Source organism: Desarmillaria tabescens (genome assembly GCF_030435595.1).
Source record: "Desarmillaria tabescens strain CCBAS 213 chromosome Unknown EV420scaffold_10, whole genome shotgun sequence".
NCBI classification, from domain to species: domain Eukaryota; kingdom Fungi; phylum Basidiomycota; class Agaricomycetes; order Agaricales; family Physalacriaceae; genus Desarmillaria; species Desarmillaria tabescens.
The window spans coordinates 818,505-840,758 of NW_026848309.1; the positions used below are offsets into that span (position 1 = coordinate 818,505).

At 48.2% G+C, this 22,254-nt stretch overlaps 10 protein-coding genes across 10 annotated transcripts; 5 read left to right on the forward strand and 5 right to left on the reverse strand.

Moving 5' to 3' along the window:
• Positions 1-1,339: 1,339 nt before the first annotated feature.
• On the forward strand, positions 1,340-3,590 carry EV420DRAFT_1665297 (Nsp1-like C-terminal region-domain-containing protein; the record flags this gene model as incomplete). Its single annotated transcript, XM_060478970.1, has 10 exons — positions 1,340-1,436; positions 1,491-1,676; positions 1,735-1,959; positions 1,981-2,274; positions 2,324-2,368; positions 2,419-2,478; positions 2,528-2,584; positions 2,632-2,816; positions 2,869-3,074; positions 3,128-3,590. The coding sequence occupies 10 exons, from the start codon at positions 1,340-1,342 to the stop codon at positions 3,423-3,425; spliced, it is 1,653 nt and encodes a 550-aa protein (XP_060333608.1). The 3' UTR covers positions 3,426-3,590.
• EV420DRAFT_1640172 (P-loop containing nucleoside triphosphate hydrolase protein) lies at positions 3,536-7,130 on the reverse strand (the record flags this gene model as incomplete). Its single annotated transcript, XM_060477067.1, has 8 exons — positions 3,536-3,649; positions 3,704-3,789; positions 3,838-3,874; positions 3,928-4,532; positions 4,581-5,427; positions 5,478-5,754; positions 5,810-6,566; positions 6,626-7,130. 8 exons carry the CDS (start codon positions 7,128-7,130, stop codon positions 3,536-3,538), a joined length of 3,228 nt encoding a protein of 1,075 aa, XP_060333609.1.
• A 196-nt stretch (positions 7,131-7,326) lies between these two features.
• On the forward strand, positions 7,327-8,382 carry EV420DRAFT_1266567 (PI31 proteasome regulator N-terminal-domain-containing protein; the record flags this gene model as incomplete). The annotated part of the gene is made up of 2 exons (XM_060467340.1): positions 7,327-7,653; positions 7,705-8,382. 2 exons carry the CDS (start codon positions 7,327-7,329, stop codon positions 8,380-8,382), a joined length of 1,005 nt encoding a protein of 334 aa, XP_060333610.1.
• Positions 8,383-8,583: 201 nt separating this feature from the next.
• EV420DRAFT_134432 (uncharacterized protein) lies at positions 8,584-9,691 on the forward strand. The gene is made up of 4 exons (XM_060468954.1): positions 8,584-8,902; positions 8,956-9,169; positions 9,223-9,410; positions 9,459-9,691. The coding sequence occupies exons 1-4, from the start codon at positions 8,739-8,741 to the stop codon at positions 9,670-9,672; spliced, it is 780 nt and encodes a 259-aa protein (XP_060333611.1). The 5' UTR covers positions 8,584-8,738; the 3' UTR covers positions 9,673-9,691.
• On the reverse strand, positions 9,412-12,433 carry EV420DRAFT_1665311 (FYVE-domain-containing protein; the record flags this gene model as incomplete). The annotated part of the gene is made up of 10 exons (XM_060478971.1): positions 9,412-9,844; positions 9,900-9,944; positions 9,994-10,023; positions 10,081-10,241; positions 10,294-10,583; positions 10,690-11,024; positions 11,087-11,197; positions 11,256-11,827; positions 11,881-12,236; positions 12,293-12,433. Coding segments are annotated over 10 exons (2,097 nt in total), but the record flags the coding sequence as incomplete, so codon positions are not given.
• A 2,008-nt stretch (positions 12,434-14,441) lies between these two features.
• On the reverse strand, positions 14,442-15,313 carry EV420DRAFT_134577 (uncharacterized protein). Its single transcript, XM_060468960.1, has 2 exons — positions 14,908-15,313; positions 14,442-14,859 (listed from the first exon to the last, which is right to left on the reverse strand). The coding sequence occupies exons 1-2, from the start codon at positions 15,301-15,303 to the stop codon at positions 14,677-14,679; spliced, it is 579 nt and encodes a 192-aa protein (XP_060333613.1). The 5' UTR covers positions 15,304-15,313; the 3' UTR covers positions 14,442-14,676.
• A 33-nt stretch (positions 15,314-15,346) lies between these two features.
• EV420DRAFT_134584 (Sedlin) lies at positions 15,347-16,076 on the forward strand (the record flags this gene model as incomplete). Its single annotated transcript, XM_060468961.1, has 3 exons — positions 15,347-15,491; positions 15,542-15,687; positions 15,737-16,076. The coding sequence occupies 3 exons, from the start codon at positions 15,350-15,352 to the stop codon at positions 15,890-15,892; spliced, it is 444 nt and encodes a 147-aa protein (XP_060333614.1). The 3' UTR covers positions 15,893-16,076.
• Positions 16,077-16,370: 294 nt separating this feature from the next.
• EV420DRAFT_1230244 (uncharacterized protein) lies at positions 16,371-17,463 on the reverse strand (the record flags this gene model as incomplete). Its single annotated transcript, XM_060466537.1, has 4 exons — positions 16,371-16,839; positions 16,891-16,928; positions 16,980-17,249; positions 17,299-17,463. Coding segments are annotated over 4 exons (942 nt in total), but the record flags the coding sequence as incomplete, so codon positions are not given.
• A 910-nt stretch (positions 17,464-18,373) lies between these two features.
• Positions 18,374-19,642, reverse strand: EV420DRAFT_1527756 (uncharacterized protein). Its single transcript, XM_060472468.1, has 3 exons — positions 19,379-19,642; positions 19,155-19,330; positions 18,374-19,103 (listed from the first exon to the last, which is right to left on the reverse strand). The coding sequence occupies exons 1-3, from the start codon at positions 19,616-19,618 to the stop codon at positions 18,647-18,649; spliced, it is 873 nt and encodes a 290-aa protein (XP_060333616.1). The 5' UTR covers positions 19,619-19,642; the 3' UTR covers positions 18,374-18,646.
• A 660-nt stretch (positions 19,643-20,302) lies between these two features.
• EV420DRAFT_1640180 (uncharacterized protein) lies at positions 20,303-22,020 on the forward strand (the record flags this gene model as incomplete). The annotated part of the gene is made up of 11 exons (XM_060477068.1): positions 20,303-20,380; positions 20,435-20,497; positions 20,794-20,807; positions 20,855-20,990; positions 21,025-21,105; positions 21,159-21,202; positions 21,257-21,268; positions 21,332-21,574; positions 21,626-21,693; positions 21,751-21,860; positions 21,919-22,020. 11 exons carry the CDS (start codon positions 20,303-20,305, stop codon positions 22,018-22,020), a joined length of 951 nt encoding a protein of 316 aa, XP_060333617.1.
• Between the last annotated feature and the right edge of the window lie 234 nt (positions 22,021-22,254).

Here is a 22,254-nt window from a genome sequence, read left to right on the forward strand (position 1 = left end):
AATGCCTCGTCGTCCCAGCTCTATGATCCATTCTACCAGTGCCTCCTCACCTCCACGGCTCATCCTCCGTTCATGCTCATGTGCATCCACTCGTGTTTTTCTCCCATGGAATCGTTCAGTGAGCGTGGTTTTCTTTACATCAAATGTTCGGGCTGCTTCACTGAATGAATAATTAGGACAGCCATTGACCTTAAAGCCATTGCGCTCGATAGCTTTGATTGCCATCTGGATTTTTTCCTCATATGTTTTGCCTTCGAGGTCAAGTGGGTCGACTTGGACATATGGCTCATCCTCGAATGGATCAGCATGATGGGGCATAGAACTGCAATCAAGAGGATGAGGATGAGGATGAGGATGAGGATATGTGTGTACGTGGCTGAGGCAAATCCAACTCCCGATGACTGCCATAGCTACAGTAGTAACGAGTCACCCGCCACTTGACAGGGCTCAATACTACAGCATTTGAGTTTAAGTTAGTCTACCGTGCTTGTGTTTTGAGGATAAATCAGGCCTTCATTGTCTGAGGAAGTCATGCTGAATACCGGAATCTACTTGAATCTTCACTCAAAGATATTTCCTGTCTCTGCAATACTCATTCGTGGTCAGCGGGAAATCTTCGGCTCCATCAGATAGCCTTCTAAGAAATATTTGTAGAACTGGCTTGAGATGTACAAAAATTCACGGTGAATTTTCATGAGTGAGAGGCACTCATGGAGAACAAAATTGGGTAAAGATTTGCTAGGATAGACTCAAATGAACAAGCTATGGCCTTGCCAATTTTGAGATAGACATACCCAACTGTATGTATCCTGGACTTATTTTCCAATGGGTGTGATAGCCTTGTACTCCCTGACACCACCTAAATAGCAAAAGGAAGTTGACATTGATGTAATAGAAGGGTCCAAGACTGATATTAACAGTCAGTGCCGGCCAGTACTCGCATGAGGGTGGATCGACGATGACATTTTTATGATTTGTCACAGCAATCACTTCATTACTGAGTGAGTTTAAAACATGAATGTATGATAGTTGGTAAATATATGCAAATCTATGATATCTAGCATCTACAAAAAACCGTTCATGAAAAGGTGGCATGGTTGTCGAGAAATGAGTGTTTGACCCGTTACTATGTGTGACCCGTTACCCGATAAGGCACAGTATATATAGTGCTTGGAGCCTAATCTGGGTTTTCGACTAGCATATTCGTAAATAATTAAAACAAATTCCCAATCCGGCTCTTGTTCACCTTCCTTCAATCGTTCGCATAGAACGCTCATTTTCACCGTCAGCCCAGCTCTCATTGTAACGTGCTTGTATTCATACCGGAGACAGAGCTATCATGAGTGCATTTGGCCAAGGCAGCAGTTTTTTTTCTGGAGGCGGCGCGTCTGGAGCATCAGGCAGTGGTAATCCAAGTCCATTCGGTGCATTTGGAGGTGCGTCGCTGTCTTTTTATCGTTGAATATGTGTTCATGGTCTTTGTCTTTTAGCAAAACCAAGCGCTTTTGGAAACACCTCAACGAATACCTCTACAACTCCTGCCAGTGGCAGCCTATTTGGAGGCGGAAACACGAATTCTACTACTACGGCAGCGGCGACGCCCGCGGGTGGGAGTGCTTTCGGTCTCCCTAAGCCGGTAGGGAACAGCACAACGATGACCCAACCGACTTCAAGCTGTGAGAGATAATTTGCCTCCAATCACTCGAGTGTCGTAACTTGACCTTTTTGTTCTAGTCTTCAGCCAACCAGCCGCATCTAGTGGGACTGCCGGAGGAGGATTGTTTGGATCCACACCAAAGCCAGCTGGAGACGCGTCCACTGCACCAAAACCGAGCGCCTTTGCAAGCAGTTTCGGAACCACACCTGCTGCCACTACGACTACTACTACTTCAACTCCGGCTGCCTCTGGCGGCGGAGCTGCAGCAAACGTCACACCAGCATCTAACATTTTTGGCGCAAGTATGTTTAACAAACCCGCAGGTGCTATTCCTGCCGCCGCTTCGCCTTTAGGCGCTCCTCCTGCTGGTACTTCTACTGACTCCAATGCATCGAAGCCAAACCTTTTCGGCAACAACTTATTTGGTCAAACGTCTGCCTCCACTGGTGCTTCAGCAGCGTCATCGTCTACGCCTGGTGCTTCAACATCAACCGCGCAGCCGGCGGCTTCGGGCAGTGGTCTTTTGAACCCAGGTCTCTTTGGCAATACTGCAGCAGGGACTTCAACAACTGCATCAACCTCAACACCCGCAGCATCATCCACTGCTACTCCCTCAGGTTCGCTTCTCTTTAGAATGCCTGTCTTCTCCAATTAAACAAAACTCAGGTGGCTTGTTTGGTACTAAACCTGCTGAAAAGAAAGAAGGAACTCGTACGTGTGTCTTCATGCTTATAGTGCGTATTCTCATGTTACATTAGCAGCCGTATCTGCCTTTAGTCTTCCGGGTTCAAAACCTGAAGAGAAGAAGGATACGCCTGCGGGTAAGGCTTTTGCACTTTCCAAGACCTCGTTTTTGACCAAAGTAAATAGCTTCATCCTTTGGCTTAGGCGCGAAACCCGCTGAAAAAGAAGGTGACAAACCTTCAGGTGGGTATCACATCCTATCATCTGACCCGTTCTAACCTGGACAAAAGGACTCACTCCCAGTACGTCAACTGCACCCGTCGCGGTGCAGCCGCCTTCCATGCTCAAGGGAAAGACTATCGAAGAGATCGTCAACAAATGGTCAACGGATCTTGAGACGCATGTCCGCGAATTCAACAAGTTCGCTGGAGAGGTCGCTGTCTGGGACCGAGCTCTTATAGAAAACGGGAACAATGTATGTGCTCTTCACTCGAAGTAAACACTGTCGAACGTGATATATCTTACAGTTAGCGGCTCTGTACGGTCACGTCCTGGCTGCGGAGCGAGAACAGAATGAAGTAAATCAATCACTTGATCACATCGAACAACAGCAAAGAGACCTCGCTGCGACGTTGGATGCGTATGAAAAGACAGCCCAAGAAATATTCGGTGGGCAAGGGGCAAATCTTAGGTCCATCGATAAAGGGCCAGCTGACATGGAACGGGATAAGAAGTACGCTTTCTCGTCATCTGTCATTGCCGGACTTTATTAACATAGTATCACAGTTACATGCTGGCCACGGACCTGCAAACCAACCTTGACGATCTCTCGGGATCGCTGACACAAATCATTGAATCGGTCAATTCCTTGTCGTTACCTTCAGATAGCTCATCTCAGGACCCAATGACTCAAATAGCTCAAATTTTGAGCAGCCATTTGGAGAGTCTACAATGGATTGATGGTGCTGTGAAAGAGGTCGACACGAAGGTGACGGAGGTCGAAAAGAAGGTCCGAGAGTCTGGTCATGGATCTTCCCTCAACGGCAATACCAACTACAAGTCGAGGGGCTTTGGTCTTCGATAAATTTAGTCCTTTATATAAGGAATGCATGTTGGGTTATGGTCGTCGTTGTGTAAAAATATATGGATCTATGATAATGGCGAAGCGTACATTACATAATAAGTTCTAATAGGTTACAAAACGCTGTATCTTCCCATCGTGCCAGTAGGATTGCGCATCTCTGCCTGTAATGCAGCTGCAGATGCCTCGATAAGCAACCGCTTGATTTCTCTAACGGCTTGTTCGACCTAGCAAACAGTATTAGACATCTGTTCGTGCAAATGAAGACAACCACGACGAACCCTGTATTCCTCATTGGATTCAACAAGAAGATGCAACTTCGGCGGGCCTTCGAGAGGCGGTTCTTTGCCACTTTCGTAGTAAATACCTATAGTGGCATTAGCACATAGAAGGAGAAAGTGAACGTCCAACATACCTTTGTTGGTTACTGATGCACCCGTCATATCGATGAGCTAGAACAGAGATTGGTCAGATAAAAGAGTACGAACTCTTGTGTCACACTTACCTGGACCATCGTTTCCTTGTTGGTAACCCGCCACCTTGCCTTTTGAGGATAATCGTTGATAGGTATAATAGCATGGAAATCGGAAGAATCGGAGGTGCTCGCAGGGAGCTTTTTTGGACCCCCACTTTCCTCCAATTGAATCTGAGATTGCAAAACCAGTCTCTGTGCCCTTATTTGGGCATTAAGCTTGGACACGACACTCAGAGCCTGTTTCTGAGCAGGGGTATCCTTGCCAGCCCGAGCAGCAGCATCTTCGGCGGCGCGCATCTGAGCCTGCAATTTCTCTTCCTCCTTCGCATGTGCCAAACGACGAGCAGCGGCCACTGCCCCGCCAACCCCAAGAAGACCCTTTGACGAGTCTGGTGCTGGGCCTCTCCTGATCTCGACTTTGAAGTTACCAAATGTCATATCGTCACCATTGGTAGCAGTGGCCTTTGCAGTAGCCTCTTCGGCGGTGGAGGTCTTTTCTTCGTCTGGTTCACCGTAGGCTTTACGTTCAGCTTTCTCTCGCGCGTCACGCTCCTTATCGAGACGATCGAGGCCCTTTCCACCGAATCCGGAACCTGCGGCATGTGCCTTCCCTGTCTTGAGTTTGTCAAGGAAGCCTGCAAAGATGTTTAGTTTAATGACCAGGTCACAACGCATGAACTCACCATTAGCGAGATCTTCCAGATCTTTGGGAACCGTAGCATTGCTCGCCTTCAAAGCGCGATAGATATCCACTGAGTATCTATCTTGCTCAGGCGTTATGAATGTCACACAAGTGCCCTTATTTCCAGCCCGACCCGTCCGTCCAGCACGATGGACGTAGTCCTCCATATGATTGGGTGCATCAAAGTTAATGACCAACTTCAGCTGCTTAACATCCAAGCCCCGCGCGGCGACCGAAGTAGCAATAACGATAGGAACAACACCAGCTTTGAAATCAGCGATAGTAGAATCTCTGTCGACTTGGTCCTTGCCTCCATGCAAAGACATACACAGATATCCCTTCCGCATAAGTTCCCGAAGTAGGTTATCAGCTGCTTCCTGCCTATCGACGAAAACTAACGTGCGACACTCAGGATCCTCGTTATACATCTGCCCAAGAATTTCGAGAAGCCGTGTGAATTTGGATTCTTCTGGGCGTACTTCCACTATCTGCTCAATCTCTGCAGCCACAACAGATCGACCACCGACAGTGATCTCCAAAGGCTTCCGAAGGATTTTGCGTGCCAACGAGTCCATCTGCTTCGGGAACGTGGCCGAGAATAGCACCGTCTGACGATCAGGTCGTATGTTATTTACAATTTTCATGACCTGAGGTTCGAACCCCATGTCGAACATGCGGTCAGCTTCATCAAGAACGACGTAGGTGATTCGTTTGAGATTCGTCACTCGTCCAGAGTTCGCCGTCAACAAGTCAATCATCCGACCGGGGGTACAGACGATGATTTCCGCGCCCTTTTTCAGTTCCGCAATCTGGTCCTTGATAGGTGATCCTCCATAAGCGCACACAGCCTAAGAGAAGGTTAGTTGGAAAATCAAGAGTATATGCACGTATGACTCACACGCAGGTTCATTACTTTCAAAAAGGGCTTGCATTCTCGATGTATTTGTACTGCTAACTCTCGCGTAGGCGTCATGACAATAGCAATCGGACCTTCCATTTGTTCTAGCGGGCGCTGGTCCTTTATATGGCGGAAAAGAGGTAAGAGGAATGCGATGGTCTTTCCTGAACCCGTCTTTGCGACACCGATAACATCTCGGCCAGACATGATAGCAGGGATGGCCTGGGCTTGAATCGAAGTTGGTGCTACATAATTTAGACGTTTGATGACATCGAGACTGTAAAAAAACTGATTATTATCTAGAATCCACAGGGAAATTGCGGAAAGCTCACCAATTAGCTGGTAAACCGTAGTGACTCCATTTCGTCACTGGACGAGGGCAGTCAACACCTCTGATCTTGATACTGTCGAGTTCGAGCCTTAACAGCTCCGCTTCCTCGTCGGTCATGGCCGCAATGTCTGGCGGAGGGACGTAAAACTCTTTGCGGAAGGACTCATACTTGACGCGTGAATGATCAACAGAAGCCAATTCTTTCTTCTTGGCTTTTTTCGCAGCCAACGCCAAGATATCCTCAGGATTAAGCTCCGTCGTATCGAGCTCATCCATGACGATGTTGTCTCCGACGTCATCCGCTTCCTCATCTGCCATCCTTTCGTCCAATCGAATGCGCGACTTCGTACCGTTGTTACCGCCTAACATCTTCTTCATATCTTCCATGTTGACCTTCTTCACTTCCTCTTTCACACTACTCATGAAGGCATCCAAGGGATCAGCTTCGTCCTCCTCCTCCACATCCATCGCATCCTGCGCCTTTGATTTTCGAGCTTGGTCCAGACGGTTGGCTTCTTCGTCGTCGTCATCGACCTCCAAATCACCAACGCTTGCTTCTCCTTCGGCCATAGTCATATCGACAGCAGGCATATCACCGAGGGTTTCGAGCTTCCGTTTCGTCTCCACCGAATCATCCATAGACGCGGCAGTTTTGCTTTGCTTCGCAAACTCGGGCTTGAGTGGTAGGCCTTTTAAGCCAAGGCCGCCGAGTGCTGCACGATTTAGCTGCCCAGTAGGTTTTCCGTTGTCGGTGATTACTAAGGCATGATCAAGTGGTGTGAAATCGAGTTATACATGAGGAAAAAAGGGCACACACCTGGCGCAGATTTACCCGCTAGGGCCATTGCCTTAGCCTTGGCTTCACCGAGGGCTTTTTTGGCATCCCGCTCCTTCCGCCAGCCTTCCAATTTTGCCCGACGAGCCTTAACCTTCTCATCCTCTGGTGGAGGAGGAGTCGCTGCAGCCTCTGTAGTTGACTGAGACCGAGGAGGTGTAGCAGGACGGCGGTCTCTAGAGCGTGAACGTCTCCGGTCATCCCTTCTGTCATCGCGTCGGTCGTCACGTCTCAGGGCCTCTCTCCGCCGCTCTTCTCGGTATCTTTCGTCGCGGAGGCGTTCGCGTTCCCTTTCCCTTGCACGATCTCTGTCTCTGATATCCCATTCTCCGTCCCGGTCACGGTCCCTGTCGTCTTCATACCGAGATCTATTGCTACCCCTTTGGCTATTGCGCCTAGTCGGCGACGGTGACCGAGGTGAACGGTGAGAGTGTCTTACCCGTTTATTGGACGAATCTGGGGAGTACGACCTATCCCTGCGCACCATGACTGTTCTTGGAGGTGGGTGAGAAGAAAGAAGTTATTGTTTGTATCTGTTTCACTTCGAGGTTCTTGATCTGAAGTTGCTGACCAATCGGCGATGCTTTGTGTCTCTGACTCCCACCTCGACTTGAGTCGACTGTAGTACGCTGTCTTCGCAGTTATCTGTTCTTTGTTAGAACTCACCGTTACTAGATATACTCATGTCTAAAGATATTCTTGACCCCGCTGCTCTATTGTCTCTCTTTCCTACCTTACTTCCTCCCTCGGCGAAAGTCCTTGCGTCACCTCAGGATGGCATTGCTGCGTTGTTGCATACAGTCCTGTCTGCCTTATCCTTTCGCCTCGTTGGCGTAGATGAATCCACGTCATCATTTTCTGATACAAACAACGTTCTCCCCGTTGAATGGAATAAACACAGTCCCGGAAACTTCACGTTTCGCTACAAACATGATCAAAGCAGCCTTGAGTTTCTCATAAAAGTATCCAAGCTCGGAGCACGTACGGTTATTAATGCTATCGCACTCGAGGTACGTTCTTGGGAATGCCCTTGAGTGAAACCAGCTGACAGCATCCTTTAGAGTGATAAAGCTGCTTCGCTTGATATCGCTACCGATGACTTTGTGTCTTCTTCTTTCTTTCCGTATGATATCAATGCATCCGACGCACCGCCTCTTGTACACGGTTTCATATCTTCCAATCGCGTTGCCGATTTTGTTACTCAGCTAAAGCTCAAAATTATCCAAGCACTTGTTCCGGGGCTGAGAAAGGAAGGCTATACCGAAGTAACCGCAAGCGAGACGGCGTCTTCTGCTCGGACCGAAGTTCCGCGAGCTGCACAACCCCCGCAGATTCCTCGATATAATCCCGACGAAGAGTCTCCTCACCGCTTTCCTTCGACCCAGCTACCGCCGCGAAACCCCCTTGAAATTGGCAGGAGGGACTTGGATCCATTCCCAGTGAACCCTTTTAATCCACCTTCCTTATTTCCAGGCGGAGACGATGACGGGATGTTCGTTGGCCCAAACCACCCTATTCTAGGTGTTGGAGGGCGAAGGGAATGGGAGCAGCGCGGGCCGTGGGGAGGAGACGGCTTCCTGCCGCCTATGGGTGCTCCGCCTGGTGCTCGGTTTGACCCTGTGGGCCCCGGCGTAGCCATCCCAGGCAGAGGTAGGGGTCTTCCCGGTCGCGGCAATATCTGGGGCCCAGACAATGATGAATTCCCGCCTCCTGGCCCGGTACGTTATGATACTTTTTGATGTCGCTAAGCTTACGCATGTTGCAACTCCAGCACAACGACAACATGTTCAGTTAAAGGAATTAGTGATTTGTAAATGAAGATGTTATGTACTATTATTTGATAGGATTAGGCTGTTTCTGTGACCCAGAGAAACGGAAGAGGACTGGTCGCTTGCCCTTCTTCCAGTACCTGTGTATTTTACTAGTCTGTACAACACCATTATGGCGGCCGGAACCGGGAGAGCTGTGCAACAATATTGACTGTAGTTGTGGCGTATAGAGATCCCGAAAAGGAAACTTCTCTAGCCTCGTGAAAACCTATAAAAGCCAGGACGTTTGACTGTGGACACCATCCAACATTCCCCACTATACAACCATGTATTCACCACCTAGTTCTCCCGTGTCCCCTACACGACCACAGCGTGTAATACCGCACGGTTTTCTAGCCCCGCCCAAACCGAAACAACGTCCCGTCCAGGAGATGTCTATACGCGAACTCCACGATCGGTATGACAGCAATGCTAAGCTCCTCGCTTCACCGTATGCACTCTTTCTCTTCAGTGCCGACCCTACATTGACATTTCCGTATTCAGAGGTGCTTCCACATCCAATTATATACACAGAATTTCCGCGGAGCAACGGGAAATCCAAGCGCTACTAGCGGAACTCGAAGGAGTCGATAAGATAAACACTAGTATGAGAAATACAAGAATAAAAGGTGAAGACGAGATGGACGTCGAAATGACGCCCGAGCCGCCTGTGAGCAGGATTATTGAAACGAAGCGTAGAGTTCTGGCTCGGAGATACGTGCGTGCTGTTGTCATCAGCTGTATTTTTACATATTCTGATCGATCTAGTAGGGACCTGCAGAAGGGACATCTGCCATGGGTACCCTCAGTATGGATGAAGCTATTGAAATTGAGCAACGCCGACATGTTGCTGACCTGGAGCGTCGTCAACGGATAGAAGAGAAACAGAAGCGAGTTTATGACATGAGATATGGTGATATGTCCAAGGAGGAAAGAGAAGCGAGAATATTTGCCTTCATGTAAGATATCTTTCCTGTTCCCGACCTTCTGGCACTAAAATCTTTTAGGAACCACAAACCAACTGACTCTGACCTGGAGGACGACTCTGATGAAGGTGAAGATGACGACGACCCATCATCTTGGTTTGAAGACGATCAAGATGATGGCAGAAAGGGCCAGGATATCGTCGAACCTGATGAGGAGGACTATTACGACATCATCCGGGTAGACGCCACCAAGGTTCGGTACAGCACATTCTATGAGCCACGGGACGACGATTGACGGGTAGTGAAATATCCTTCCTGAATTGTGTGTATCATTATAACCAGTAACATAGTTGTCGTATAGTCGTAGTAAATGTATCGTTTCTTCCTCCAAAAAAAAGTATCGTTGCCTGGTCAGCGAGCATGTACGGGACAGCTCTTTCCGCGCTGGAGCCATGAAGAAAGGCAAGCTGAATGTATTTTTGTGAGCCATTGCGTTGGATAAGAGAATCAGAGGACACAGACTGTTGTGGAAACTGCATAGGCAACTTAGGCGTGCAACCATGGAACCTAGAACGCAGGTCAGTGATGGGAAAGGATCCAGGTGAATGTCGTGTACCCTTAGCGAATTCTTCCAGACAGATAACACCTGGAGTGGGTGACAGCATCAGCACCATCACAAGGCAGACGAATAGAACACTCTCACATTCAACACCGATAAGCGTGCTCTCTGCCGGTAAGCTATAAACAAGATATTTCGCAGTCTGTGGCGTAGTCCCAGATCCACCTTCCAAACAATTCTTTACATGTATCTCCTGCTCTGATGCATTCCCAATAGTATCGAGATTCCGATTGCACACGGGGCACCTGCACCGAAGGGTATTAGACAAAGTCGTCACGGCGTAAGAATGTCACATACTCGGCAAGATCACTCAGTTGCGAACTAGCATCCCCTCTTGACAAGTGACTGGGTATCGTCAGTAGACCTTGGTCGATGAAGACACGTTCCATGGAGTTGACGCGCATGCCTGCGAGCCTACTCGGGACATTCCCATTCACTTCGTCGTGACAACCACGACACACCCTCTGAGAGCTGGATGTCGCGAGACCTTCGGGGAAACCTGGCTCTTGCACGATATCAGACGGGTCAAGCAATACCCTATATGATGAACATCTGTCGCAGAAGATGCGTCCACAACGACGACAATGCTGACATGCGTGTGAGGATCCAGAAATAATGCACGATAATAGATACATACGTGCTAAAAAAAACTCGTTAAGTATGACGAATTAAAGAGAGACAGATAACACATACACGCCGATTTAAGAATGTAAACCTGCGTTGACAGTCTCGACATTGATCCACGTCCTCATCTTTCTCCCAGCGATGTATCTGATGAGGGTTTGGAGACGCCCATCGTGCCACCTTCTGTGGCGCTTCATGGGTAGGCACCCGGAAATCAGGAGCCTGGGATAACTGTGGAGTCAAGTCGGTCGGCACACGGCTTGTCGAACGTGAACCCGGTTGACTGAAATAGTCCGTTGAGTTGGACATCCGGGATGGGGAACGCAAGGTCTCCAAAGGTGAGGCTCCTGGGTAATGGAACTCTTCGTCTGAATCATCATCATACTCCTCATGTTCCTCATCATCTTCTAAGAAGCAGGAATTTGAGTGGCCGCTAAATTATATGTGAAAGAAACCATACCATCACCCGAGATAAGGAGGCCATGAGCACCTGCTGCTAGCCTTCTTCGCTCAAGATCCCTGCTATATGCATTCAACAGCACTTCGGCTTGCCTCTTCCTGTCAACATCATCGTCACCTGGAACAGTTCCACGTCAGAATGACATGCTAATGTTTACATGCAGGCAAACACGCACTTAATATCCCTTGCCTCAGCTCCATCGTCGCACGTTCAAGCTTAGCAATCGCCCGTCGAGCGTCGATGGCAGATAACGAAGCGGGATCAATGTCACGAGATGATTGATTTCCCACCAGATACCGAGCTCTCCCAACATAATCTTGTGTTGACGATAAAAATGACTGCATCTGCCCAAGCTCCTGGCCCTCCGACTCTCCTTCTGCGTTATCTTGACTATCGTCGACGTATGGTATGAGATCTCCTTGTCCATCCAAATGGTACATTTTACCATCGGGCTGCAAGAATGGCAAGGGAGGGATATCCAGTCTCCTACGCATGACACGCACCCATCTTCTTCGCCGGACCCATGTATGTGGCGCATGAGGAACTGATGAAGAGGAATGTGATGACCGTCTGGACGAGGAACCGGCCGCGCCCAAGACGACGCTGCCGCTCCCTGTCAAGAGCCTTTCTAGTGGTGGCGGCTTCTCTGCTGTCCACTGGTCCTCGGGATCATTAAAATGGTGCGCATACTGCCAACCATCTTCTGCGTCAACTCCTGGATGTGTTACGTCCAGCGTCCAGTCCGAACTGCAGAAAGTAAGATATCAGACAATAAGTTTTATCAGACTTCATGGACATACAGCCAGAAATGACTCCTCTCCGCTCCTTCCAGTGCGTGCCGGTCGTCCGACCGAGGAAGAGGAAGCTTCCAAGGGCTATTCCGAAGGGGAAGCTGTACGTCGCTGCGCCACGCGGGTACATCGCCTGCGTTATCATCCGATTTGGGCATCCTCAATTCAAAAGGCGGTTTCCGACCCTGCTTTCCTAGGCCTGACGCAGAAAATTTAGGTCTACCTCCAGAAACCGCGAGAGTTTTGAGACGCGTGTCCAATCTTTGGTTCTCATACAGGACGAGAGGAACAGTCGTATGAACTGCGAGACTGTCATAAGATACCGTCGTGTTCTTCCAGCATTCCGCTTCAGCTTTTTGTAAGACCTGTACGGGTGTAAGCGAAATTTCAAACGTGACGATATTCAATTTCAAGTGCGCACCTCGCAGATCCAAACTTCAAAGACGGCTGCCGCTACGTCGTAGGCTGTTTCACCCCAGTTGTTGCGAACCAAAGGATTGGCAGAATGCTTGGTGAGAAGATAAAGGACGATGGGAAGGTGGCCCTTGGATGCGGCGTTCACTAGAGAGAATAGCTTAAAACAATGGATAACATCGTGAAAGGACAAATCACTGACTTAGGGGCGTCCAGCCTCCTTTGCTTCGCGCGTCTACACGTCGCGTGCCATCAGAATCAAAGTCTGCGCCTCCATTCTCGCAGATATAGCGAACAATATCGAGATAACCTTTTGAACAAGCGTTGTGAAGTGCTGTCCATCCGTCATCATCTTTAGCGTGTATATCTGTCCTATCCGGGAGGAGATAGCGGACGATAGGCAAGTGGCCATTCAGACAGGCTTTATGCAAGGCAGTCTGAAACGGCTGAGTGTAACACTAGTGTGAAGAATAAGGGCAGCGCACCTCTCCTTCCTTATCTTCCAGGTCTGGCATGGCACCACAATCTTCCACCACTGACACAAATCATCAGACTCAAACAAAGAGATGACTGGAAAGAGAACGTACACCAAGTCACAATACCCAGATATCCGCGGCTAGCAGCGGCATGCAACGCTGTCAAGCCAGTACGCGAAGATGCAACATTTGCTAAACTGAAGGACTCGACATTTCCTGATTCTAGTGCCGTCGCAAAGAGCTTTTTGAGGAGTGGCAAGTCACCCGATGAGGCAGCTGCATAGAGTGATTCAAGTTGAGCAGGTGACGGAGCAGGTGGCGTAGGTACGCGTTCGTTATCCCCAGTCGTTGCATTCGACACATCCGCACCAGGATAAAGAAATTCTTCATCTTCGGAATCGTTGTCTGACTCTTGGTCGTCGCCTAATCGAATACCGAGACCTGAGGAGGTAGACGAAGGTGGATCTGAGAACCCAGACCTGCGGCAAGAGATGAGAATAAAGGAGAAAAGAGCAAAGTGACATACTCTTCTATCGTTCCCAGGTGAGGATGTCTCGCTGCAACGGCCGTCATCGTTGAGCAATGGAAGCAAATTCAGGTAATGTTCTGGAGAAACGGCCACCACTGATGCCGTGGGATTTCATTTCCAAATTAGCCCAAGTCATCAATTAACGATCTGCTGCTGTAGCTAGTGTCCTCCACGGCAATATAACGCCTGCAAGGCCCACATCAGGGGCAAAGCCTGCTACGTTGACCCCTCTGGAAGCCTTGTTCTTTATATAATTATGATAGTTTATAATAAACCAAGTTTATGTATAATTGATTGATCCTGCGAGGTTTACTGGCTATAATTCCTGCAGGAGAGATTGAATCAAGGCCCAAGGGTTATTCAAATCTTGGCTTGTGGAAAAAACTCGAAGTCATAATCAATAGTGGGAGTCAGAGTAAACAATTATGGGACGATTATGAAAACGATTATGGCAACGATTATGAGGTCCATAATCATGGGAATAATCGTAATCGACCATAATCGTATAAGCGACTCCAGAGGCGCTTATACGATTATGGATCCTCCCCTTTACATAATTCTTGGGTCAATGTAATCGTTACCCGTAATCGGTACACGGTCAGAGCCAGAGCGATTATGATGACGATTACGACTCATAATCGGACTCATAATCGACCTCATAATCGTCGATAATCGGTCACTCTGACTCCCACTAATAATAGTTAGTATTCAAAAATAGTATGAATGAGAGAGTACTACCCCTTGAAATGATTCACTCAGCGGTGGTAGCTTCTGCTGCTGAGAGAAAAAGACTCGCTCGGTGGCGGCATTCTGCCGCCACCAGCTCGCATTTTCTCTCAGAGTTCAGTCAGAATCCTTGGCAAGATCGGCCGAACAACGCCGCAGAAAGCGTGATAGTAACAGAGGGTCACATGTAAACAGTGACAAGCGGTGACTGTGCCACCCCGAAATTCTGACTTAAACAGAAATTTTGAAGCGCTGGGCCGTGAGTTTCTTCCACAAATAGAAATTTTTATGACATCGGACTTCGGGTTAAACTCAAAACTCGGCTACCACCATCCCTCTATAAGACCTACTACTAACGTAGCAGGAATACTCTACATAAATAGATACCGGAAGATGTAAATGTTCAACGATATTATTGAATATGTGACGCCTCAAGCTAGACCCCATTGTGCGGCATCTCATTCTCCTCGCACCTCTGTACCTTCCAACGTTTGTGGAATAGTATCCGGTTATCCCATAGTTCTTCCTCTAGTAGGTCCTTCAGGCCCAAGAAAGAGTGATGAAATGTTCACTGCGAGTGAAGTAGAGACCAACATGCCTTTGCGCAGCGGGTTTCGCGTCTTGTCGTTCTCACGCATGAAGAGAGACTTGCCGGATTGATCAAACATCTTGACGACGCAGGTCAAGAAGGCCTTTCATGAGGAGCTGAACGTCGAGCACGGCATCGATAGCACGGCTAAGAGGCGTATCCTGAGTATTCCGTACAGGAAACGCGGTCTTGACCTCCACCTCCCAGAGGGTATCAGCAGATGCAGGAATAGGTTCTTGTGTTTTTGGATCAATCTACATATAGCATTAGCGCATAGCAACATATAATCAAAAAGCACGTACTTTTTCCTGCTGGAACATCTGAATGACCAGCATCCCCCTCCTGAAAACATACCCTCGCTTGTATATCTGTGACCGCCTCACGTACCCCAGTGCACATGCGAAACACAGCGCGTCTCCACGAACATGAACAGTCACCCACGGGCGTACCGTCGCTTCTGGATGCGCACGAACGCTCTCTGGTGCCAGGTAAGAGAAAAGAACCCAGCCTCCATCGGGATCCGTGAGATCCTTACGCGCACGTAGCAGAACCGGCTCGGCGTCACGGTTGACGGGCTCAAAAACGACCTCGCGAATATGCATCGTGGCCGAAGACTCGGAATGTAGTGTAATACGCGCGAGAATGGCGGTAAGATCTCGCGCAAAAAATTCACCAAAGAGAGCGACTTCGTAGGACATTGGAGACAAGGGTCTGTCACGCAGCGTGACGCAGACGGCCTTGAAGATGGCTCCCATTCGCATCAACGCAGTCGCGTACATCTCTGCCAATAACCACCCAGTTCTTGTCAGGTCTTTTGTCGACAGTGGGAATGCTCTCAAGTACCATTATATCGCCCACACTGCCCTGGATGTCATAGAAGAGCGAGGTATGCAGTAGCGTGTCGTTGCAGCCGTTTTAATCGCCAATCACTCGCAGTGAACGAGGCGAAGCATCCCTACCTCGGCCTCCTGTATTCAATTGACGACGTCGCTGTCTATGCCTACACGACACCGCTAAACCTCAAGATCGTCCTTGCTCTCGCTCTAGCAGACGCAGTTATTCCCGATATCAAAGTCCACACGGTGCGCATGCATGCTGTCATTTTGTATTTTCTGTGACAACTTTCAGTAGATCTTCAAAGCATTGCATATGGCTTACTACCATGCAGTATCGAACCCATTCCTTAATCTTGACCCAGCAAACCCTGTACCGCTCAACTCGCCCAAATGGAAGAAATTTACCCGACAACTGGACGAGATCTGTGCTGTCGTAGGAGCCGGAGTATAACGGTTTGGATGGATGTTCGTTGTGATCCTATGCCGTTATCGAGGCCGCGGTGTCTAGTCCAGGCAATAGAGCTCCTTTGGGATTTCACTCTACTGGCTTGCGACCCCCTCTCCAAGACACGGAGAAAGGGGAGAAGCACCAACAACAAACATGCCCTTCATTGACTCTCCTGTTTTGAGATCACAACATCAGAGACAGATACGGGGCAGATATTGACAGTTTATACTCTTGTTTCCTTTACGAGAAGCCATAAGGGTGGAATTTAGTTATCTATACATATCCGATGAGTGAGGTCCTAAGTAAATAAGTATAATCTACACGAACAAGGATTGTCTACTCTACACCAATACCAACATACTCCTTGGTTCTACCAGATCCACGACCAGAACCGATAGAAGTGCCACGAGAGTCCAAACGATGGCTTGTACGTTCGGCGTCGCAACGAGGCAGGGCCCAACTCGGCTATGAATGCATTCAGCTCCTCAAGCGCGGCCGCAGCGGTCGGACGTTCATCTGGATCAGGCGCCGTCATCTTCAACAAAAACGGTTCCAAGTCCTCCATGCCGAGATAATGCTGTATGTATCGCATGAGACATGTAAATCGACGCCTTGCAATAGCCAAACTTGCCTTCATCTCCTTCAAGAACGCATTGCCGAGTGTATAGATATCGAGCTTGAACGGATTATATGGGACGACTTCCGATATCTCGGGCATTGAATGATCAGATCCATAGGTTCCCGTTACACGAGCCTTTTCTATACCCTCTGGACAGTACGTCGTGGTTTCGAAATCTATGAAATAGTACCGTAGCGAACCAACTTCGCAACGATTACGAGGATCGCCAGAATATAGGTTGAGAAGGAACGGGAAATGCTGGCTCGCAAGAGAGAAGCCGCCAGGCATCAAGTCAGATACATCCATGGTCATGTTGATCATAGCCGCATCTCTGAAGTAGAATATGAGGACAAGGACTTCGCATAGAGACAAATTCACGAACCTATGCGCATATTTTTCTCTGTGCATAAATGCAAGACCCTTGAGCGCGATCCATTAGCCGTTTCTCTCGGACGAAAAATGTGAACGAACCTCGAGAAACTGCCGCAAAGCCTCGAACACCTCTGCACGACAGTGAAACGCTGGTTTCCACATATTATGAAGCAGCGGCATAACGATGATAACACAGTCGCTTTCTCCCGGAAAATCGAACACGTCCCATATTGGAACACAGTGATTGCAAGAATCAACTATGGCTGCTAGAAGTGCTGCCTTCTTGGCTTCTTCTGTGTGTATCGAAGTAGATTTGATGACAACCCCTTTGTCGTCTGACGCTCTCTTTCCCTCGATAACATTGGGATGCTTGTGATGATATGGTAAAATATAACAGCCTCAAGGACACGGATAGAACACGCACGACAAGTGGGAAGCTGTCGACCGCGTATTCATAAGGAATGCCGTTAGGTCCTTGCCATGAAGGTTGCCAATTAGGCTGGAATCGTGGAGGCAACAAATACCCTTTTGATTTGAGAAACGGTTCGATGCCGACCCATCGCATCTCTGCTTTACTCCGCTCTCCGTTATAAAGCCTTTCTTCTCTTTCATCCTCGTCATCGGAATCGTCGTGGTCGGTAGGGTCAATGTCAGCAGCAGCACCGTAAGGCGGCATTGAGTATTCGCCCATGACGGGGAGGAAGATAAAATATCAGCAGGGTCAATAGAATATTTCAAAAACAAGAGGAGGATAGGGGAAAACGGAGGCTGATCGACGATATGGCGGAAAAATTAACCGGGATGTTGAAGGCCGCTGATTGTGACTTAAGGACGCGAAAGAGACAAGAAAGACAAGAAAAATATTACACTTCAGGAATTATGACACCGATAGAAGAATGCTTGAGTCCTTTCACAAAGTTCGGTTAAGGGACGATCTGAAATCACCCACATTGACCTAGATACCGTCGGGTAAATATCGGAAGGGGGCTAGGGGAAAGGAAAGAGGTTAAGATAGACGACATTCGCCGCCATCGAGTCACGTGTTTGTATGTCACGTCACATGTCACGCGGCCAAATTTTCTTCGCCAAAAAAACCGATTCTGATTTGGGTTCTGGGTGGCGGACAATGAAAGGAATGGCCACGCAGAACCATTTTGAATGTATTCAGACTGTCTTGAAGCCTGTCAGATGACTCTGAACTGTCAGGGAGCCAAAAGTGCCTGAGGACAGGTATGTATGAATCATCAGGATGAATTTAAGAGGTACAATAAACGCTATTTGAGAGTGTTCTGTCCCATTTTTACCCTTTCTGAGGTCCTATGTTCCATTTTGGGTATCAGGAGCCCCTCCGGAGACCTAAAAATTGCTATAATAGGTACATAAAAGTCACGTGATGGCGGCCAAATATTTTTGGTCAAAATTAAACACCCGCCCAAAATGACGGAAATGGTATTTGAGGCATTTTGGATGTCGGAACTTTCGGACCTCATAAGTCAGGTACGGAACTATATTTTGAAAATCTGTACCACAGAATGATGGAATACATTAAACTGAACATATCTGTGGTTTTATTTTTCGCCTCCCGCCCCCCCCGCTCCACACAGAGGCTGCCCGACTATTTGTCACACTAGTGGTCATGTGACTCGATGGCGGCGAATGTCGTCTATCTTACTCCTCAAGATTTTACGCGCCCTTGATGACAATGCGTGAACGCATGAACCCTTGTTGGCAGGCGAGAAACATTAACCGCCACTGAATCCAAAATTTCAAGAAGTGACCGTTTCCTCGTCTACCTCCGAGTCACCCCAATCAACCTCTGCTTTGCTATCTTCGTCGCTCCCTTCACTAGAACTGGAATCATAATCTCCTAACGCGGCCATACCGCCTTCTCGAGCGACATTTTTTATTGGCTCTCCCTCATCCTCGCTCCCATATCCACCCAGTATGCCTTTTAACGCGCCAACAGCCATCTTCTTGGGCTTCTCCTCCCAGACATCGAATGTTGGATACTCGACAAATGTGGCACCTTTCAGTACTTCTTCAAGTGTTTTGGACCTGTCGATGGATTCGTTTTGACCCCGAAGTACACACCATGAGGACGGATGAATGTCAATAATATCTGAGAGTACAGTATCGAGTTTGTGTCGATGGGTTAAGGTCGTGGAATGGATTGTTGAGGAAGTGTGTTTTTTTACTTCAATGGTAAGATACACGGTTTGTGTTCTAGGATCTCAAATATTAATCCTGCGGCAATAAAATAGAAACACAAATGACCTTGAATCCAAAGTAGATTGATTTAGCTTTCTTCTCGACATACCCATCGGAAGTAGTTCCATTGTAATACCCAAAGTTTCAAGGTATATTTGCAGAGCTTCGCGCTTGCCTCCCCTAGACTTTCCCTTGCCTTTCCAGCCGCCGTACCCAGACACATCCTTACTCCATTCGCAGGTCTGACCTCGTTATCAGAAGCGAAAGCCAGCAAGAAGATAATAACCCACCTTTCTACCGACATCCTCTAGATATGTGTAGTCACGCATCATTTCTCCCCATCCGTATCGATTCATTGGAATGTATTTTACTTTATTCCGCTGGCCAGTACATCGAGTACGTTCTTTGTGTGCCTTGGAGCATGGGAGAGAGCAGGTGGGAGTTTCGCACCCAGGACACGTGTATTTCGTCGGATTCGCATTGCACACAGGACAGACTTTTGACGCGGAAGAACTGGCGACGGACGCCATGGTAAGAGGAGATGAAGGTGGAAGTAACGTGATGTGACGGCAATTGAATCCCCGCGTGTGTCGCGTCAAGGAAACCGTGACAGCTGAGTTTGAGTCGTGCACTGTCGTACAACCAACGTACAACGTTCAACAACTTCGAGTCAACGATATACTACTCGCTTTCGGTTGGTCGAGCTGGGCAACATGTCATTATCATGCAATTATTAAAATATCTACGCGTTATCTTTCACTGCTTGATTCAAGAACTGGTACTGTTCTGGTATTCTATCCTGAGATATGATCTCAAGTTTCAAGAGTCAAACGACTGTATCACAGCCTCTCAGCGACTATTGGTGACCCGCTTCATTGATGGCAAGTGATATCTCAGAGTTTATAGTATACCTTTCTCCTTTCCCTAGCCCCACCGCTCGTCATGACCTTCCAGAATCCATTTATATGCGGATACTCGACGGTATTCCTACCTTTCTTCACATTGTTTTCGATTTCGAGTCTTTCTCCTGCATATTCTCTGTCTGATAGTATCAGTGTCGCCTTGATCATCTTTTGCAAAATCCCTGGCTGATCTCTAGGCAACCTCCAAGTAGTTCAGTAACACAATTCGAATCCCATGCTCTTGCCAGTTTTCACTTGCCAACCCCATCCCCTTCCAAGGCAATAGTCTCAAGAAATTCACCTATCCCTCTCATGTGGATACCTGTGGTATTCATTATAGCTTCGGGTGCCGCACTGGCACAAGACCTCACGCCGTCTGTTTCCTGGAAAGTGAGTACTGCTTCTCTGGTAGACAACAGCGATTGCTAATACAAGAACTAAAAGCCTAACATCACGTCATCCAAGGATGAGAGCATTAGCGTTGCCAGTGCCGCTCTCGAAAAAGCAGTTAGCATGCTTGGGCCCAATGGGCAATTCGACGGCATGCTTCATTCAATTCCCTGCATCGCGCTTCCATTTTAACGTTCCCGCGGTATCTTCAGATTCTACATACGGAACCCCTGGCAGGCTTTACGCGCAAATGGCAGAATTTGATAGACTGACAAACCAAATGAAGTATAAGCAAACGTTAAAACAGTGTTTTGCCCAGGCAGAGGCGGTTGAGTCTGGGTTTTTGAGCAATTAGTCAGTATGCTCATAACATTCTTTCCGAATCAGTGCTGACAATGCCTTCTCGATGATAGCTAGGCTATGGGATGTAAGTCATATCGTACGCTGATGCTGTTGTGCTGCACATTGTTGTAGGAATTACGGATACGCTGCGGCTCGATCTTATACCGCTCATCAAGATCCAGACTTCCTCGACCTGGCCGTGACTTCATGGACTTCGGCAAGGCGGTACACAATATCTAAGGAGCAAGCCGCATCGGGCATCGTGGAAGTTAAGTAATTCAATATCACATCATCATGTCAAGGCGGTGAGTGTCATTGACGACTATAACTGGTCATTTCATGAACTCCGGTTGACAGCAACTCTGGCGGGTGGTACATATCGGGTAAGCCATGATTTACATCCATCCATGGCTCGTTAAATAAATCATTCAACTAGATGATTGATTTCGATGCGCTAGGTCTCTCGGGTACAGCCTCTGGGTTCGTTTTATTTTTATTTTCTCTGATTCATCGTTATCTCCTCTGTCTAACCAGTGCTTTTCTTGTGTGAGTTCCGTAATCATCTGTAATATGGATAATGGAACATACGCTGGGCTGACTGCGACAAAGCGTTTCGGCTCTACTGGCAGAAGCAACATCCAACCAGACGTATCTCGATGCCGCCATCGAGTCAACAAACTTTATACAGTCGCATCTTCTCAATCCATCTGACATCGTACTGGCTTCTATCTCCTCACAATCGAACAACCCTTGCTCAATACAACCAGTGACGTACTCGTACGATTCTGGGATCTTCATTGAAGGATTGGCCATCCTAGGTGATATTACCCATAATGCATCAACTGAGACCTTGTATGTGTCAACGGACCCTGGTTATCCACATACTGAATCATGATCTGCTAGATTGCGCAGTACTATCGTTGCCACTACAACCAACCCACTATGGCAAGGATTGGATGGAATCGTTACCAGTATGTTCCTTGCCCGTAAATTTATCTCGCGAACTCATCGTTACTTTGATGGTAAAGCTACCGAACCTGGAGGACTCTTCATCATGCGTGCCTTGGCGGCGTTATACGAACGCAACACGACATCGTCTGATCTTCGAGATTATATCAAGGAATATGTTGGTGTCCAGGTGAGTCCTCGCAAATCCATCTCTCCGGGTTAATATAACTCATTATTGTTGAACCCAGTATAATGCCGTCGTCGAGCAGGCCCGGGCCACAGACGGGAGCAACATTTACGGGTTGCCCTGGACAGGACCACCAAACACATCGTTCTCCGGTGTCAACTAGGTCGTAGCTGTTAGCGCATTAATCAGTGCAATACAGTTTATGGACGACCGGCCGTCGTCGAGATCGGGTGATGATCCTACTTCGAGACTTCGAGTGCTGTTGCTAGCTCAAGCACAAAGAAGAGCCTGGTCGTAGGTAATAGTCGGCGGTGCCGTAGCTGGGCTGGTGGTCCTTGCAGCCATAATCGTAGGCCTCCTTCTTTTGCGTAGACAGCGTCGTTGAAGGAACAACACC